This window comes from Colias croceus, chromosome 12, assembly GCF_905220415.1.
Source record: "Colias croceus chromosome 12, ilColCroc2.1".
NCBI lineage: Eukaryota > Metazoa > Arthropoda > Insecta > Lepidoptera > Pieridae > Colias > Colias croceus.
Window position 1 is genome coordinate 4972326 of NC_059548.1, and position 17183 is coordinate 4989508.

General features: G+C 31.5%; 1 protein-coding gene across 1 annotated transcript; it reads left to right on the top strand.

Annotated features, from left to right (window-relative positions):
* Nucleotides 1-1080: 1080 nt before the first annotated feature.
* Nucleotides 1081-16954, top strand: LOC123696222. Its single transcript, XM_045642292.1, has 28 exons — nucleotides 1081-1239; nucleotides 1462-1604; nucleotides 2434-2598; nucleotides 2792-2984; nucleotides 3061-5223; nucleotides 5309-5449; nucleotides 5527-5667; nucleotides 5746-5867; nucleotides 5998-6068; nucleotides 6169-6260; nucleotides 6551-6811; nucleotides 6888-7073; nucleotides 7785-7909; nucleotides 8800-8961; nucleotides 9327-9413; nucleotides 9634-9832; nucleotides 10688-10818; nucleotides 11124-11247; nucleotides 11641-11841; nucleotides 12104-12310; nucleotides 12467-12557; nucleotides 12925-13020; nucleotides 13527-13669; nucleotides 13900-14140; nucleotides 14914-15081; nucleotides 15974-16061; nucleotides 16495-16600; nucleotides 16823-16954. The coding sequence occupies exons 1-28, from the start codon at nucleotides 1081-1083 to the stop codon at nucleotides 16952-16954; spliced, it is 6138 nt and encodes a 2045-aa protein (XP_045498248.1).
* Nucleotides 16955-17183: the final 229 nt, after the last annotated feature.

Genomic DNA, 17183 nt, shown 5'->3' on the forward strand with positions numbered 1-17183 from the left:
ACCTGATCATATAATTTTCGATCTTTATTAAAAAACGACAAACAAACGATTACACCAAGTAGATTGAAACAGTATAAATATGTAATTAATTTAATACCTTTCAACATAATATTATTGTGTTTGAATAAAGGCTAAAATTGGAATAAAAGCGGCGACAATAATAAATATTATTTGATTAAATAATAATTATGCGCGACAGTTATAAATTAATATTGGAAGTGGGTTTTAACAAAAGTGTTGGTATTCAATTTCGTTGAACGGCAGCTGTTCTGAGATCGTATAATTAATATTTTTAATAAAATTTCATATTTTTAATAAAGCTAACTACTTAGTAGGCACGATTTATCTGCGTTGTGAAGGTTTCCAATCTTCATAAACTAAATAAATAATAATTTCTCAAAGATTGTTAAGAATTATATAATTATAGTAGGTCACGTTAATTTTATAAGTGATGAAAAATCTTTAACAAAATATAATTTCGATCATTACGGCAAGCCCTTTAAGAATTGAGTTTCATTTTTCTCAAAGCCATCTTGAGTGGGAGACAAAAGGGAAAAACACTGCTTTTTCAACTCGATGAAAGGAACTTAATTAACATTTTTCCTGTTTTGGTTTCTATCTGAAGTCTTAAATTACTTTGAATTTTCGCCTAATTGTTTTACATTTTAACGATATCTTTTGGTTTAAAAAAAATTTACTAAAAAATTACCTGCTTTGTTTTTTTTCGTGGGGTATAAAATAAAGTTGACGCTCTGAATTATTATTGGGTAGATATTACTGTTGATAACTTTATAGATGAATTGCTGATTCAATAAATAAATTAGAGATTAGAGACAAAAAATTCCTGTGTTAATTTTTAAATCAAATACAATTTTTTAATTTTTCTATTTTTCTCTGTGATATAAAAGTAAATATTTTCTGTGATATTTTCAGATTATTTAATTATCAGCTGTGGTTTGGCTGTGGTTTGGCTGTGGTTAATTATTATAATAAAAAAAAAACTATCAATGAATGCCAATATTATAATGATGACAGGGATGACATGAATTGATAATACAAAATACGCGTAAATTCGTGATAATGTCTGTAAAAATGTTACCATCGAATTATTACGAAGATGACGAAGACGAAGAACTGAATGAGGATCAAAATATATGTTGGAGCAATTTATTGTTTCTTCCTTTCAATCCAACTTTCAAAGCCATCGTCTTGGTTGTTGTTATTATAAAGACTGTTTTGGTATGTAGGAATTAGTAAATTCAATTGTACCTACGAATCTATTATATTTTGTTTGTAACTATATATTTAGTAAGTAATAAAATTACCTCACCTATACTTAAAAATAAATATGTATGTATAGGCATAGAAGCATAGAAGTCAAAATGCAATATATTTTAATAAGTTCGTCCTAAGAAACTTAAGCATTTCTTTAAAGGATATAATTTAGATTGTTTATTCCAGGGTCCGATTCAAGCTGTATATCCGATAGTATATTGTTGGGATACATTGGACTATGACACCAGTTTAATACTCTTGAAAAGCGCTTATTTGTATTTATGTGATCCTATCTACAGCATTGATACTTTATTACATATTCTACACAGGTAGGTATTTAATATCTTGCGAGATGTTTGATTATTATTTTAACCCATAAATATATTTATTTGTTCAGATTTCTTGACAATCGAAATCCTTATAATCCATACTAATATTATAAATGCGAAAGTAAGTCTGTCTGTCTGTCTGTTACTCAATCACACCTAAACTACTGAACCAATTTCCATGAAATTTGGTATGGAGATATTTTGATACCCGAGGAAGTACATAGGCTACTTTTTATCCCGGGAAAATGACGCAATCTCGGAAATCCCACGGGAACGGGAACTATGCGGGTTTTTCTTTGACTGCGCGGGCGAAGCCGCGGGCGGAAACCTAGTGTAACCATACTAATATTATAAATGCGAAAGTAACTCTGTCTGTCTGTCTGTCTGTTACTCAATCACGCCTTAACTACTGAACCAATTTGCATGAAATTTGGTATAGAGATATTTTGATACCCGAGAAAGGACATAGGATAGGTTTTATCCTGGAAATCCCACGGGAACGGGAACTATGCGGGTTTTTCTTTGACTGCGCGGGCGATGCCGCGGGTGGAAAGCTAGTGTAATATAAAGCTATAATTATTCCATTAAGATGACTTTCATAGAAGCTATTACAATGTCCAATTCACTATAAAAATTACGTCTATATATCTAAAACAAGCAAAGGTGGGTGCCCATATCTTAATCACAGTGTCATTCTTTCTACTGAGCAAAGCCAATGTAGATTGTGAATCTAGAAAGTTCCAATAAGAACGGTATTGGCGATTAAAGCAAGACCACCAATTTAACGAGAAGCGATAGTTCTATTTATAATATAATTTACATATTTTAGGCAAATAACCGAAGAGGCATTAAGAAGAGAATACTTGCCCAAGTCAGGTTTTTTGATATTATTAGATATAATATCTTTGATACCGTTCTTTAGTCTTCTGCGAGATGTACCATGTGCACGGATACAATTCTCCCCAAACATTTATGCTTTTACAGAAATTGTAATGTAAGTCAGATTATCTTCTTGCTGGGTCTTCCATATAAGTAGTATCTACCTATAACTAAGAAGTATTTTTTTTATTTATTCACATCTCGTGCTATTTTCAATGTTCATAAGATGTTTGTCAGTGTGTGTTTGTTGTGCCGTGCTTGTATTTGCGTTTTTTTTTCAAGTTCTACAGTTTTACGTACTTTTTTAGTATTTACAGAATAGCAGACTATTTTTCTATATTAAGTTCGCATAAGCCATGGCAAATTATTGTTGGATATACAATAGTTTTTATCATAGCTATCAACGGTCTCACGTGCTTCTTTTTGCTTTTAACTTTTCTTGGATTCTGCAACAAATGCGATGTTGGAATTTACGACTGGCGGAAATTCGTTTATCGTAAGGTAAACCGGAATATTTAAATCATAAATTATGGCTACTCATTTCTCAAAAAATAATAATACTTTATAATACTTTCAGTTAAAGGAAACAGATCTATCGTATTCAACGTATATATACGCCTACTCATATATTTTAACATTTTTCATGAACGATCAAATTGATGACACTAAACCTTCGACTATAAAAGAATACATTTTTATGAATTTATTGATGATTGTTGGCTACATTTTTATAACGTTTGTAATTATCCCAAAAATGGTTGCTGAATCGATGCTTAAATTCCGACGTATGGGTTCGTTTTATCGGAAAGTTCAGAAAATTATTGAAGAAACTAAAAGGAGGAATATTTCTCCAAAAGCTCATATTGATGTAAAACAGTTTTATTGTTTAATGTGGAAGAAAAGAAGTGGAATTACGAGTACTCCAGAAGTTATTTCAGAAATACCTCGATATTTAAGACTCGAAATTCGACAGGATTTAGTTTGGCCAGTATTTTATCACAGTCCTACGTTTCGAAAAACATCTTCCCCCTATAAGCGTTGGTTATGTGAAACTATTCGCATGGATTTTAAGCTACCTGGTGAAAAATTTTTCGCTGGCCCTAATTGTAATACTCATCTTTACTACATTAAATCTGGTAAATTGCAATTAATTTCCAGTGATGATGGCGTAACGCCGTTGATAACTTTAACAAGTGGAACTCTAATAGGGGATATAAGTTTTTACGTTCCGCCACAAAAACGAAAAGTAATCGCCCAGTGTATCACGTACTGCGAAGTTTTGTATATAACACGGGTTGATATTTTGAATTCTCTTCATAAACATCCTGTAGATCGTAAACTAATTTTAAGTCAAGCCATGGAAAGGATCAGGCATGCAAAAACTTTATACACTTGTAAACAACACGTAAGAGGTTTAGATAGATCGGAAGATGAGGGGCTTGCTTGGGTAAAAAAGCGCTGGTGGGAGATCTCAGATATCGTTCGTAAATCTAAAAGATTTTACACTCGAAGAGATGTTTTCCGATGCCAGATGCCAGCAGAAGATAATGTTTATCATTGTTCTAAATATATTGGTCAACTCGTGCTTTCTAGTGAAAAACAGCTGTTAACTAAGTCTTCTTTTATTTATACAAGGTTTCCCTGGATTTTTGTTCCGAACTCATGTTTCACTTTGGCATGGCATAGAGTAGTTGTAATCACAGTGGTTATGGTTCTAATATTTTATCCACCATATCTTTCGACTTCCGCAGCACCTGTATGGTTTGAGTTCTTTCAGTTTTGGACTAATCTTATTTACTTGTGCGATATTTGCGTGACGGTGCTCACAGGGATGGAGGACCAGGAAAATATAGGCGATAATTATACGATTGTTATATTTGCACATTGTAAAACTGTGAAATTTATATTAGACGTGTTGTCTTCTGTTTGGATAGAAACTTTTGCAGTTATAAGTGGTTTTCCGCAACTGTATAATCCTCTTCAATTTAATAGATTAATTAAAATTTACATATTGTTTTCAAAATGGGACTTACACAACGATCCTTTTCTTCACGTCAATATAAAAATTGGGCTTATTATCGTCTCCTTTATTTATATATCTGCTTATTTTTTATTTATGATCGATCGTGCATATCCATTACTGAGCACGCCGTATTTTTTTGGCGAATTTTTTTGTGACGTGTCCGTTCCAAAAAGTGAATGCCAATTGGAAAAAATCCATCCTTTTTATATAGTTTTGGCTTGGTTGCTAGAATTTATATTTTACGAATGCTCACCTCAAACTTTAATGGATACTTATATCATAACAATTGTTACTTATTTAGCTTTCTTGTTTTATATCAATGGAAAGACTGATTTAGTAGCTATGTTTTACTTGAAGTACAGAGAAATTCTTAACTATCAGTACTTTGTGGACAATATCAAGGACCACTATCGACATTTTAAAATTCACCCTGGCTTATTATCACGGCTAAATAAATATTTAAATTGCCATTGGAAGTACTTTAACGGAATGGATGTTTTACATCCAAATTTATTAAAGAATGAACCGTACGATATATTTTGGAAACTACACGGAGAAGTTGCTGAAAAAATAATAAAGGAATCATGCGCATTTGCATTTGCGGATCATTCATTAATAAGAGAATTAGCGTACAAAGCGAAATTCTTGTTGTTACCGAAGAATTGTACGTTGTCAGTATTTGGAGTTCATACGAAAACGTTGACATGGGTTGTGCAAGTAGGATATTAATTTTTATGCCATTTTCTGTATTTTATGATTAACCAAAAATGTAAAACTGTCTATTAATCAATTATTGTTTTAGGGCTATATCCTATCAGAGTATCATGATCTTCACGGTGATTTACATCAAAGAACTTATAATCCTGGAGAATTCGTTTCAACATGTGCAGTTTTCTTGGGTAAGCCAAGCCTAAGGACTGTGTATGCATACACTGAATGTGAGGTAAGTTTTAAAGAATAATTTAATGTCTGACAATGATGAAAAAATTATTTTCTTCTTAATATTTTTTTTATTTTCAGGTCTTGTATGTGAAAGTTCGAGATTTTTTTAACATTCTAAAACACTTTCCCAACGAAGTAATTCACTTCGAGATGTGTTTAGAGAAATTTGGACCCACATACGACAAAATGTTAGGGGATCATATTAAAAAATATAAACATGTAATGAAATTTAATATCATGATGCAATCAATTTTTTTATTAATTTGCAGTACATGTGTGATATGGTTTTCGTTTTAGGACCGCAAGAGATCACGATTTTCTGTTAGTTCCGTAAAGCGACCACACGGAATACAACATAAATCGAGGTCTCGTTTAAAATTGTATAATTTTAGTCATTGGTGGTTTGATCCAAGTTCAAGGTAAGTTCAGTAGGATTCTCATAATATTGGATGTTATATTATTATTGTCGGCATTAAATATTTGTTATTTTCTCTCCCATCGATATTTTGTTGTATTTTGTTGAAAAGTAAAAGGTACTTATAATTTCAGGTTTATTCAGATTTGGATGATTTTAAGAGTCATGATTGCTATCCTTGCAATCGTGGTCACGTCGTTGCAAGGTAGAATTTATTAATTTAGAAAATACATTTTTCATGATATGCTTACGTTATGTACAATATGTAGATACATATATATATTATATTCTTATGTTCTCTTCAGGAGGAAGCGGAGCATGTATTAGAAAGCCTTTAAAAACGATAGGCGACGTTTGTGATTTCATTGGCTATGTGGATATATTCATAAAATGCCTCGTAAAGTCTACATTCTATATAATAATTTTTCTTTCAATCCGTTTTGCTTAAATACCATTTTAATATACCTACTTTGATTATGTCATGTCATCGAGCTATTTTGTAGTGTTTAACAGAGTTTCGAAGAATTATTTTTTCATGTACCTATTACTTGTATACGTAGTATATTATTATTAGTCTGTGCTATTACATACATATTTTCAAGTGTAACTATAAAGCACTATAAAGCTTATAGAGCCAAATTACAAATCAATTTTATTCCTGTTTTTCCTCATAATTTTATCTTGTAGCTGGCTTACTATGACGGAAGGGGTTTGCTCATAACCGATTTAAGTAAACGACTCAAACATTACATTAGTCGGGGTTTCATTCTCGACGTGATTGGTTGCGTTCCCTTACACCCACTCATCAATGTTATATTATCGAGACAAATCGACGGCAATGAGGAAGCTTTGATCAACACAACGTCGAAATTTGCTCTAATGTATCTCATTTTGGGATATTTCAATTATTTAGCTGATTTGCCGCATAGGAATAATGCGTTGTATATGGTTTGTAGAACACTAAAGGATATTTAACTAACCTACAAATAGGTACTTACCTAACTAAGCTTAGATAATGTTTTAGATATTAAAGCTACAAGTATTGACGATACTAGTGTTACTTGGAACGAGTCATTATTTTGTGAGTAGATGTATTTCTTTCAATTGGGATAGTGACGGTAACTTGCAAAATATGACAAGCAGGGAGCACTGCTGGCTACCGAGCTATCTAAAGCTTGATAAACACCCGACTATTCATCAGTTGCATGTGGTAATTTTATTAAAGTCCATACTATATAGTTATATACTATAATATTATAAAGCTGAAGAGTTTGTTTGTTTGAATCTTAGGAACTACTGATCCGATTTGAAAAATTCTTTCGCCTATTTATCGTGGAAGGCTATATATCATCACGCTAAGACCAACAGGAGCGGAGCCACGCGGGTGAAACCGTGGAGTGCAGCTAGTTTCTAATAATATATACATTTTAAGTTGCAGATTTGTTACGGATAAAATAACTATGAAACATGCTATTTATCCTTATTTTCAGCAAAATTTAATTATTTTGTACCTACTTGGTTTTGGTTTAGCGTTGATGTACAAAAAAATTATATTTTTTTTACATTCCTGAAGACCTTTTCTTGTTTGTTTTGGCTTCGTTGCTATTTAACTACTATGTTACGTAAGACGTGCGTACGTGCCACGTGAGACCCTTAGCACACGTTCTTCATTAATTTTATGCTTCAGTTTGTTCAATCAATTCACTGATAATATCTTTAACAATCTTCTGTCGAAGATCACAATTTTATAAAACCCAAGAAAATATGCTTTTCCCTAAACAAGTTAAACTGTACACTAATAAATTGCTCTTGAAAGTTTGAGATAACGAAATAATTTCCAGTTTCTTTTACGGATAATAAGACCCTTGTAAATGTTCTTAATATTTATAATAAATATGTTTTCGTATTTCTTAATATAAAGGTATATGCGGAAAGCTTTAATCTCGCTCAGGGTGGTCTCATGAGATTCAACCTTGGCAAATTTCGCATAGACCGTGAATATTTCGGAATGGGAATCGTTTTATGTGTTCTTGGTGTAATGTTCTGGTAAGGAATTTTATAATGTTTAATTCTGTATTTCTTATTTAAGAGGTAGCGAGATTAAGGTTTGCAAAATTAAGCTATGTTTTAAAATTCTCTCTATTTTTTTTGAAGATAAGTTTATTTTATATCTCTTATGATGTGAAACTAAAAGCTAGATTAATTAAACTGTCTAATGTTTTTAAAGTCATCGCCATACTTAATAAAACAGATTCACGTTGATTTCAGCATTTCACTATATTATGCCCTATAGCAAAAATATTGTATTAATTTCATTAGTCGAGTGTAGATTTCTTAACAATCGTTTACTTAATAAGTAAAGATTATACAAATAACTATGTATTGCAACAATATAAATATAACGATAAGAGCACTTGAACAAAACCGCGAGCGCGAGCTAGTTATACATAAACACACAATACCCTCTTTACAATACTAATATTTAAATAATTATATTACCAGTATTTATCCCTGTTTTTGTTGGTCAGGAAAGTGGAACCGGAGGTACAATTCCTTCCACCCTTAACATTTCCTTCCTGTGGTGTTAACCCCTCATATTTAAGAGAAGGATAAATGTTCGTAACTAAAGCTGAAGAGAATTGTCACCATAATTAGATTATTTAGTACTCTGGGCGCTTTCGTACTTTTTGTTGTATAATTTATTATAGTTTTTTGGTCTTTTTATAAAGTTTGTTTTGCTATAACTAAGGGGTTTCATGTTTGTCATTAACGACTACCACAGTATAAAACATAATTCTATCACTATTTCTTTTCCCTGCGAGTTACGCGAATGCCGAATAAGCACCAATTTATACAGAAAAGATCCGTTTATAAAGAAATGCTCCAATCAGAAAATACTATTGCAAAATATTATTTATTTTATTTGAAACTTTCAGGTATGTTATGTGCTACTCCCTGACTCTACTCGTGTTAAACTTTCGTGGCAACACGATTTTCCAACACGCAGTTAGTCAATTACGAAGATTCCTACAAGCGGAAAGAGTTGAAAATAAAATAATTGACGGTGCTATCGCTCATTTTCGATATTGGTGGTTCAGGTAAGACATTTTATATTTCTCTTCATCACTAATTTGTTTAAATTAGCTTAGTTTTTTTTTGTACTATACTAATATATAAATCTGAGTTTGTTTGTTTGAACGCGCTAATCTCAGGAACTACTGGTTGGATTTTAAAAATTGTTTCGGTGTTAGCTTTGGGTGTTAGATATCCCAATTATTGAGGAAGGCTATAATATAGTCTATAAATATATCATCACGCTATAGACCAATAAGAGCGGAGCAATGTACCAAATTTCGTAAAATCCGACAAATTGATTTTTCGCGAAAGAATAAAAAACGCACCCTACATTCTTCTTCGTACAAAATAACATACAAATCAATAAATTAATAATTCATTATTTCAGAACGAAGGGAATAAATATTCAAAACCTCATGAATGAGCGCATCGGTGTTGTATTCCGACAAGACTTGGCTTACTATTTCTTTAAAAAGTAACTCTTTTGGTGTTTCCCGTTTACATTTCATTTCGTCTATGTATTATTATTTTACTTCAATAACGAACAAGTTCTCAATTAGACTCATTTTCTTATTTTGTTACTTCAGAACTTTCGTCTTGTTGAACCGATTTGACGATTCATTTTTTATTTGAAAGCTGGTATTAAAAATAGTTGCTGTATTTTAAATTATTAATTCTTATATAATTAACTTTAGTACAATAGAAACTGCGGACACATTATTACGTGGTGGAGAGAATTTGCAAAGACAAATAGTTAGTGTGGCTGTACAATGGTACTTCTTGCCGGATCAGACGATAATTCGCGAAATGGACTTAAGTCCCTGGGTGTATATTATTCATAGAGGAAATATCATCATAAAACAAGATAATCAGCTATTGGCAAAATTGTCACAGGTAAAATTTTTGTCTAGTCAACTTTTGATGATAACGTATGTACATTCAATTTTATTATAATTTTTTCTAAGTTTTACTAGAGAAAGGACATTAATCAATATTGCAAAAAAAACCTGCAAAATTCACTGCGAAACGTAAGTGAGATGCAATACAACAATCATATTCCTTTTCTAAATATTATTTATTTAATTTGATAATCCTGTGCATAATGTCAATCAATTCTGCGTTTTAGATTTAGCACTTTTAATTCAGAATCAAAATAATGTACAACGTTAAAGATAGAGTAATAGTACCTATAGTCGAGCCCTTGGTCGAGCCAATTTAATAGGCAACTTTTGACGTCTATCAATTTTATCTTCGAAGAGAGGTAACCTGCTTAAAAACATCGATTAAAGTGAATTAATCGATACGGATTTGAAACATTTGTCAATCGAATTTATTAATTTATGATGATTTTTATTCACAAGTAATCAATGCATTCGATTCTAGATGTCAGATTTCGATTTTTAGAGTAACGTCTCTGCTATTTAAAAAGAAAAAAGGTATATTGACACAAAATTGTAGCGACGTCAGTTCTTCAATTCAGAAATTGTTTATTATGTTTAGTATGGTTTATCAGTAGAATGAAATCTTAAAATTACTTGTATCGGTCATTATTATTATAAATATGTAATCATAATTGAAAAAAGTTAAGCAAATGTGCAGTTCTAACAAAACGAAATATCATGTTATTCTATGTCGTCGTTACTAGGTTACGTTGTTGAATTTTGTTGAACTGTCAAATGTTGCCTATTAAAATGGCTCTACTATAGTTACTTCGTTATGTACAGAATACTGTCAGGGAAAAAATTCCAGGGTTCCATTTTCGGCCAGTTAGATGGAAATAAGCCAAGGCCGGTTCGGATTACAGCTGTTTCGGATGGTTACGCCGATTTATTGCAAATTCCTATTAAAGACTTTCAGGAAATTATCGAGGACGAGGTTAGGTTACTTCTGACTCGTGTTCGATTACCCTCTTGTTTACTATTTTACCTTTTAGGGCTATTCAATATTTTGTCTGTTGTTAATACAATTTAACAATACCTTTCAATTAAAATAATTATAACGATAAAATATTTTCACAATCATATAATATTAATATGTACCTAACTTACAATAACTTAGTATCATATTATATAGAAGTAACTCAGTATACCCAAGGAAAATTATTCATGGTATAGTATGGTAAGAAGTCGGATTTAAAATTCATACTGAAATGCTATTCAAACACTTATATCTATTCCCAGACAAGAGAAATAATTTTCAACAACCCAGAATCCAAATTCGACTATTTGGCAGCAAAGAAGACCGTTGTCGATACTCCCTATAACACCATTCCGTATATACTCCGTGGACGTAAAACTATAAAACTTCCAGTAAGCGGATACTTAAATCTAACCTCAGTACTTCCTTTGGTTTAACATTTTGCGATAAAATTTTAGAGCGGCAATGATTTGAAATAAGCTTAGAGAGTAGTATGCAGATATCTTCTCCCAATATGAAGATCATATAATTGGAATAGAATCATTCTGAACCCTGATAAAGCGATTAAATTAGTTTGTATCCTTTCTTTCATTTTTTCCTCGCTTATTTCTCTTGCATTGTTTAATCATAACGAGAACCAAATTCAGTTTTTCAAAATAAAAAAGGAAATTCAGAAAGTTTGAAACCATCTCACCTACCCTATCAATATGACTAATGTTTCTATGTGCTAGACAAGTAATATATTGATTTAGTTTATCTCTAGCAATTTCGTGATTTACTTTTAGTGGATGAAAGAATCATTCCGAGCTAGGACTAGCTCCTGGTATGCTCGTTGGTTATGCTTCTGTTGGCTATTCCTTCCACTCGCGTCTGCATTCATTGTACTTCTTGCAAATGCTATGCCAGAAGTTGAGGGCTATATCTATTGGATGCTTTTCGTGTTGGATGTTTTGTTTGCTTTGTATTTGGTGTCAGAATTCTATACGGTAAGTGGTTTGTATACGGTTAGAGGATTGATGCTATTTTAATTTTGATTTTTGTGTTAGTACCTACTCCATAGATGATGATTGATAGGATCAAATGTAATTCAAAAATACACGTTTCTTTCATTTGGGTGCCAATTTTTACTGTATTTAGAAACAAAATCTAACTACAAAAGATAGAAATTTCAGACGTCATTTTTTTGGTACTTTTAGCTTGAGTAAAAGTAGTGTTTTATATTTTAATATGCCTAAATTTTGATTTTAGTTGGAACTCCAGATTGAGAATGATAGATGTGTGGAGAGAATTATTAAATTTAGAATGTTCAAGAAATGGGGTTATTATGTCGATATTTTGTCTTTAATTCTTCCGATTTTCACTCATATAACTGGAAACTGGAACTATAGATTTGCAAGATTGTTGAGATTGAGGTTATTTTATTATTTCCATCTTCATTTTTGTAAAGGATTTAAGGTTGGTAGTTTTTACTATTTTTTATGATTGTACATTAGCAACTATAATATTTTTTTTGTACTTCTTGACCAATAATTTTTGTTTAATTGTTTATTTCTAAAAAAATGTTACTTGTACGAATAATTGTACTATTAAAAAGGAAAATATATTTTCTAGAGTCAAGTTGCGCCCGCTGTGTTAAAATTTGTTATCGTATTTTTAACGATTCACGGCATGACCTGTGGTTGGATATCTGTTGCGTGCCACCGTAAGTTTTTATTAGTCTACCCACAAAGGTATATTTGGTTGTTGTTAACGGAATATTTGAAATTGTGGCTTAACCGTAAACGTGACTATTTAACTTCGTAATAGTAAGTTCTTACCACAATTTTATTTTGGTTTATGAATTGAGAGAAGAAAATGGAAAGGAAATTACGCTTATCATTAATACTCCTCCAGCTAAATTCTGGCCTATAAAATATATACCTATACCGGTTTTTTTCCTTAGTACCACTATAATTTAAATGCACCCGGTTTTTATTAAGCTTGTTTTAATTTATACGTAAGTTTAGACTTTAGAACATAAAATATGTATATTTTATGACGATTATATAAACTGTACCTTCTAATTTTAGACAAGAAGTTCCCTCTAGAACTAGAAGTAGTACCACGAGATGTAAACCGAACGATTGATTACGACGAGTGGGCGAACCCAAGAGACAGGCGGGGAGGTAAACTTTTGGGTCTACTGTACAATGTACATCCGTTGAATATTGCATTGGTGTATCCTTTAATAAATTAATTATTTGATGGATTAAGATTCAATTGGAACTAAATGGTGAATTTTGTATACCACTTGGGAATTTAGTTTAACTGATTTCTGGAGTTATTAATCTGAGAAGTGTAGTTTCATGTAGGTAATTACTATCTGCTTGTTCAGGATAAAAGTCTAGATGATTTAAAAATTTTATTTTACTTGATAAACAAAATTTCAGACAATCAGAATTTCCTTTATATAGCCAGGGATAATATTAGTTTAGGTAAATTAAAATTTCTTGAGAAGAACGAATAGTTTTGTCCGTATCTGTGTACCTATACGGGTAGTGGTTAAGACCACATGATCAAGTAGATAAATAATGACGGGTTCAATTAAATTTTAATGTCTATGATTATTGATTATATTTTCCGTGGCTGTGCGATTTTAAACTTTATTCTCTCCCGTTCTGGATTATTTTAGGTTGCGCACGCATGACAAAGGAATATTATAACTTTAACGGGACCTGGATATCCAGTTTTATTGTTCCAAGGAATTGGACGTCAGATTATATAGTGGCCATGACGTACATTTTGGTCATGTACACGCATACTGAAATCGACGTTGTAAGTTTAGTGTGTTGACCCTTAATAGGTTTGCTACACAGGTTTGCTAGAAACGGTTTTGATAACGTTGACAATTTATCTATTAACACTGTGATTAACACGAAGAATTTATCGACGAAACAAATTTTATAATTAGCTTCATTATTAATCTGTTCAATGTTGATAAGCAACGTAATTTAATAATGACGCCGTCATAAAAACTCTTCCTTAATGACTCTTTCACTTGTTAGGTCCTTGCTATTACTCTAGAGGAGATCTATTACAAAGTATTTATAAATCTAATCATCTATCCCTTCGAAATTTGGATATTGAGCATCGCAATAAGTGCAACGTATACGAAGTTTCGTGAGTTGTACACATATGATTATGATGTTGAGAGTCTCGTATTGTACTTGGAGCATACGGGATTATGTCCAGTTTTGCTTGACTCACTGAAGAATTATACTAAACAATTGTGGGAGAGACAAAGAGGTATATATTGTAGTAAATATTTACTTGGATATAGGAGGTATTGTAGTCAGATAAAAAAAGAATTCAGGTTTTCAAAAGTTGTCAAATGTTTCAATTTCTTATAATCAATATATTATACTAAGCTTATAATAGTCTATTTACCACAAATCCGCTTTAAAAAATTACTAAACTGGTCTTTGTAATGTAATGTAATAATTAAACAGTTTTATAAACTTATCGTTTCCGTTTTTAAGCTATTGCATAGCTTCTATCGCGGGCCTTGAGCGCGGGTACCGAATCCAGAAATTCCGTAACGAAAAAACCTCACGCTCCCCACTCCGACGGGCACGGAGGTGTGGCTTGAAGACATGCTATGCAATAGCTTTACCGCGGCAGTCCCCGAGTGCCACACGTCTTTTTATTTTTTTTTATTTATAACATAATATAGTTGCATGACTTGGCCACACGGAATTTCATAATTCATAATCGTATTGTTAACCGACTTCAAAAAAGGAGGAGGTTATCAATTCGGCCAGTATTTTTTTTTTTTTATGTATGTACACCGATTACTCCGAGGTTTCTCAACCGATTTACGTGATTCTTTTTTTGTTCGATGCGGGATGGTGTCGAATTGGTCCCATAAAAATTTTATTCGGATAGGCCCAGTAGTTTTTATTTTATGAGCATTTTTGTCTGTATTTGTAAAAAATTTTGCAAGTGCAAGTGTGAAGTCGGTTGTTTTTAACGCAGTTATTGACTTGTTCATATCTGGTTTAATCATTTTCTTATTATAGGAAACTGGCTTCCCGAATTAGCTCAGCAAGCCCCTCAATGCCTCCGAGAGGACATGCTGAGTGCTCTGTACATGCATCATTTGGAAATGCCCACACTATTTAGAGAGCTACCCGAATATTTTAGACGACAACTGGTCACTAAGCTGCAAAGGGTCGTTATTTTTCCTGGTAAGTGACGTCATGTGTTATCAAAACTATAGATAAAAAAATAGAATTTTAAGATTTTTTAAAAGATCATAATAGAATAGATTTTTCATAATATATTGTAAGTAAATTCGAAGTAAATTTTCTCTTATAGAACTAAAAAATACTCATTAATTATTAGATACGTTTATTTTTACTGTATAATATTATAAAACTCTGAAATGATAGATGATAAGTATGCTAAGTCACCACAAAATATGTCTAGCAAAATAGTTACATAGTTAAAGGCATCTTGGTCTATGCTTTATATAACGATATTCAGTGATAGATCTTTTTTATTAGCTTCTATCATACATAGTATCTAAAATGTTCAAAATCACCCGAATAGGACCAATTTATATCACTCTACATACACTTTATTGCATATATTTTTGTCTTTTCGTACACCGCCTTTACATTTTGCCAGTCAGCTTATCACGCGACTGCATTGGCATCTCGCATTTCCTGCAAGACACATATTGGGTTCAATAAAATGGGTTTTGTTTAGAACACTGAAACCTTTCTCGGAGCTTCCAAATTTTTTTTATATCGACTTGAAATGTAAAAGTTTATCATGATCATTTTATTGCATGTTTTGAGAAATAAGTAAACTAATCTAAATAATAGAATGTTCGCTTAGAATAAAATCTGCTTTTTATTATAATTTGCAATTGGAGTAAGCCGATACTAAGAAATAATACTTTTGCACTATGTCTAGTGATCTTTTAAATGCATAAATAATTCCCAATACTAGGAATTTTATAAATTGTGGAAATAATTATCATTAATCAAATAAAACACAACGCATTTTATGATGAAAATAATTGTTGACAATGGAAGCAATATTCAGTTCATAACTGTGCTTTATTTATTTAAGGTAAATTCATAGTTCAAGAAGGAGATATATTTTCATGTATGTATTTTATACATGAAGGTGAAGTTGAAAAATGGTATACTGATAAAAGGTAATTAATTATAACATTTTTCTAATTTAATTCTGTTGTATTTAAAATCTTCGTCCATATTATTCAACTTCAAAGCGCCAGAGACAATAGATATTAACAGTTAATTGTTAAATTATTCAATTAAGCAGATTCAACTTTGATATAGAATATTCAATAAGAACTTGTTAAATTGCATACAACTTCTTGCTAAATAATCTTTTATCTCTAACAATATCGACTCATAAAAACGTCACGATTTGTTCTATTATGCTTCTTTTAATGTTACTGGCTAATAGACAATATCAGCTCACACTTCTAAAGTTCGATTATCGGTAGGAAAAATCTGCAGTCTGACTAGTAAGACTCAGAAAAACGATCCAATTATTATCTTTATAATATTAAACATGGTAATTTTCAAAAGAGTTTTGAAAATATACTTACATTATTGTTTTAGTGGTGAAAAGAAGATGCTTTCATTGCTAACTACAAATGGATATTTCGGCTTGATTCCGGGCCTGTTTCCAAATACGCCTTACCAGTTTTCTTACTATTCACGAACGGTAAGAGACAATATTTTACTGACGCTACATAAAATATGGTCAAGAATATAAAATTGATCTAATTCATAATTGAATCTCCAATTTTATAATTAAGAGATGTGTACGTTTTCTTCTAAGTATTATTACTTTCTGTTTAATATACCTTTAATATTGCTATAAATATTTTCATACTAAATTATCAAAAGTTTGTATAACGATAAATATTCTTTTATTTTTATTAAGGTGGTAGACTTTGTTTTCCTTCGATTTCACGATTGGCAAGAGTTGCTACATGGGTATCCAAAAATCAAATATGATTTATATACGGGAGCCAAGCTGTTGAAAAAGGAGCTGCAAAAGAATTTTATGTTTTAACATGTGATATGAACGTGACTTAATTAAATTTGTGAAAAATATACCTATTCGTTTCATTTTGCAAGTATATATTTTCAACTTCATCTACGGTTCTTCTCGCGATTTTCAATAATCGTGTTATTTTAGCAATAAATATTCCAAACTAACATTTAATAAGTTAGACCGGACTCTCAGTGGAGTTTCGTTTGCAAAAATAGCGGACCTAAATCTGACTTTTGATATATATTGT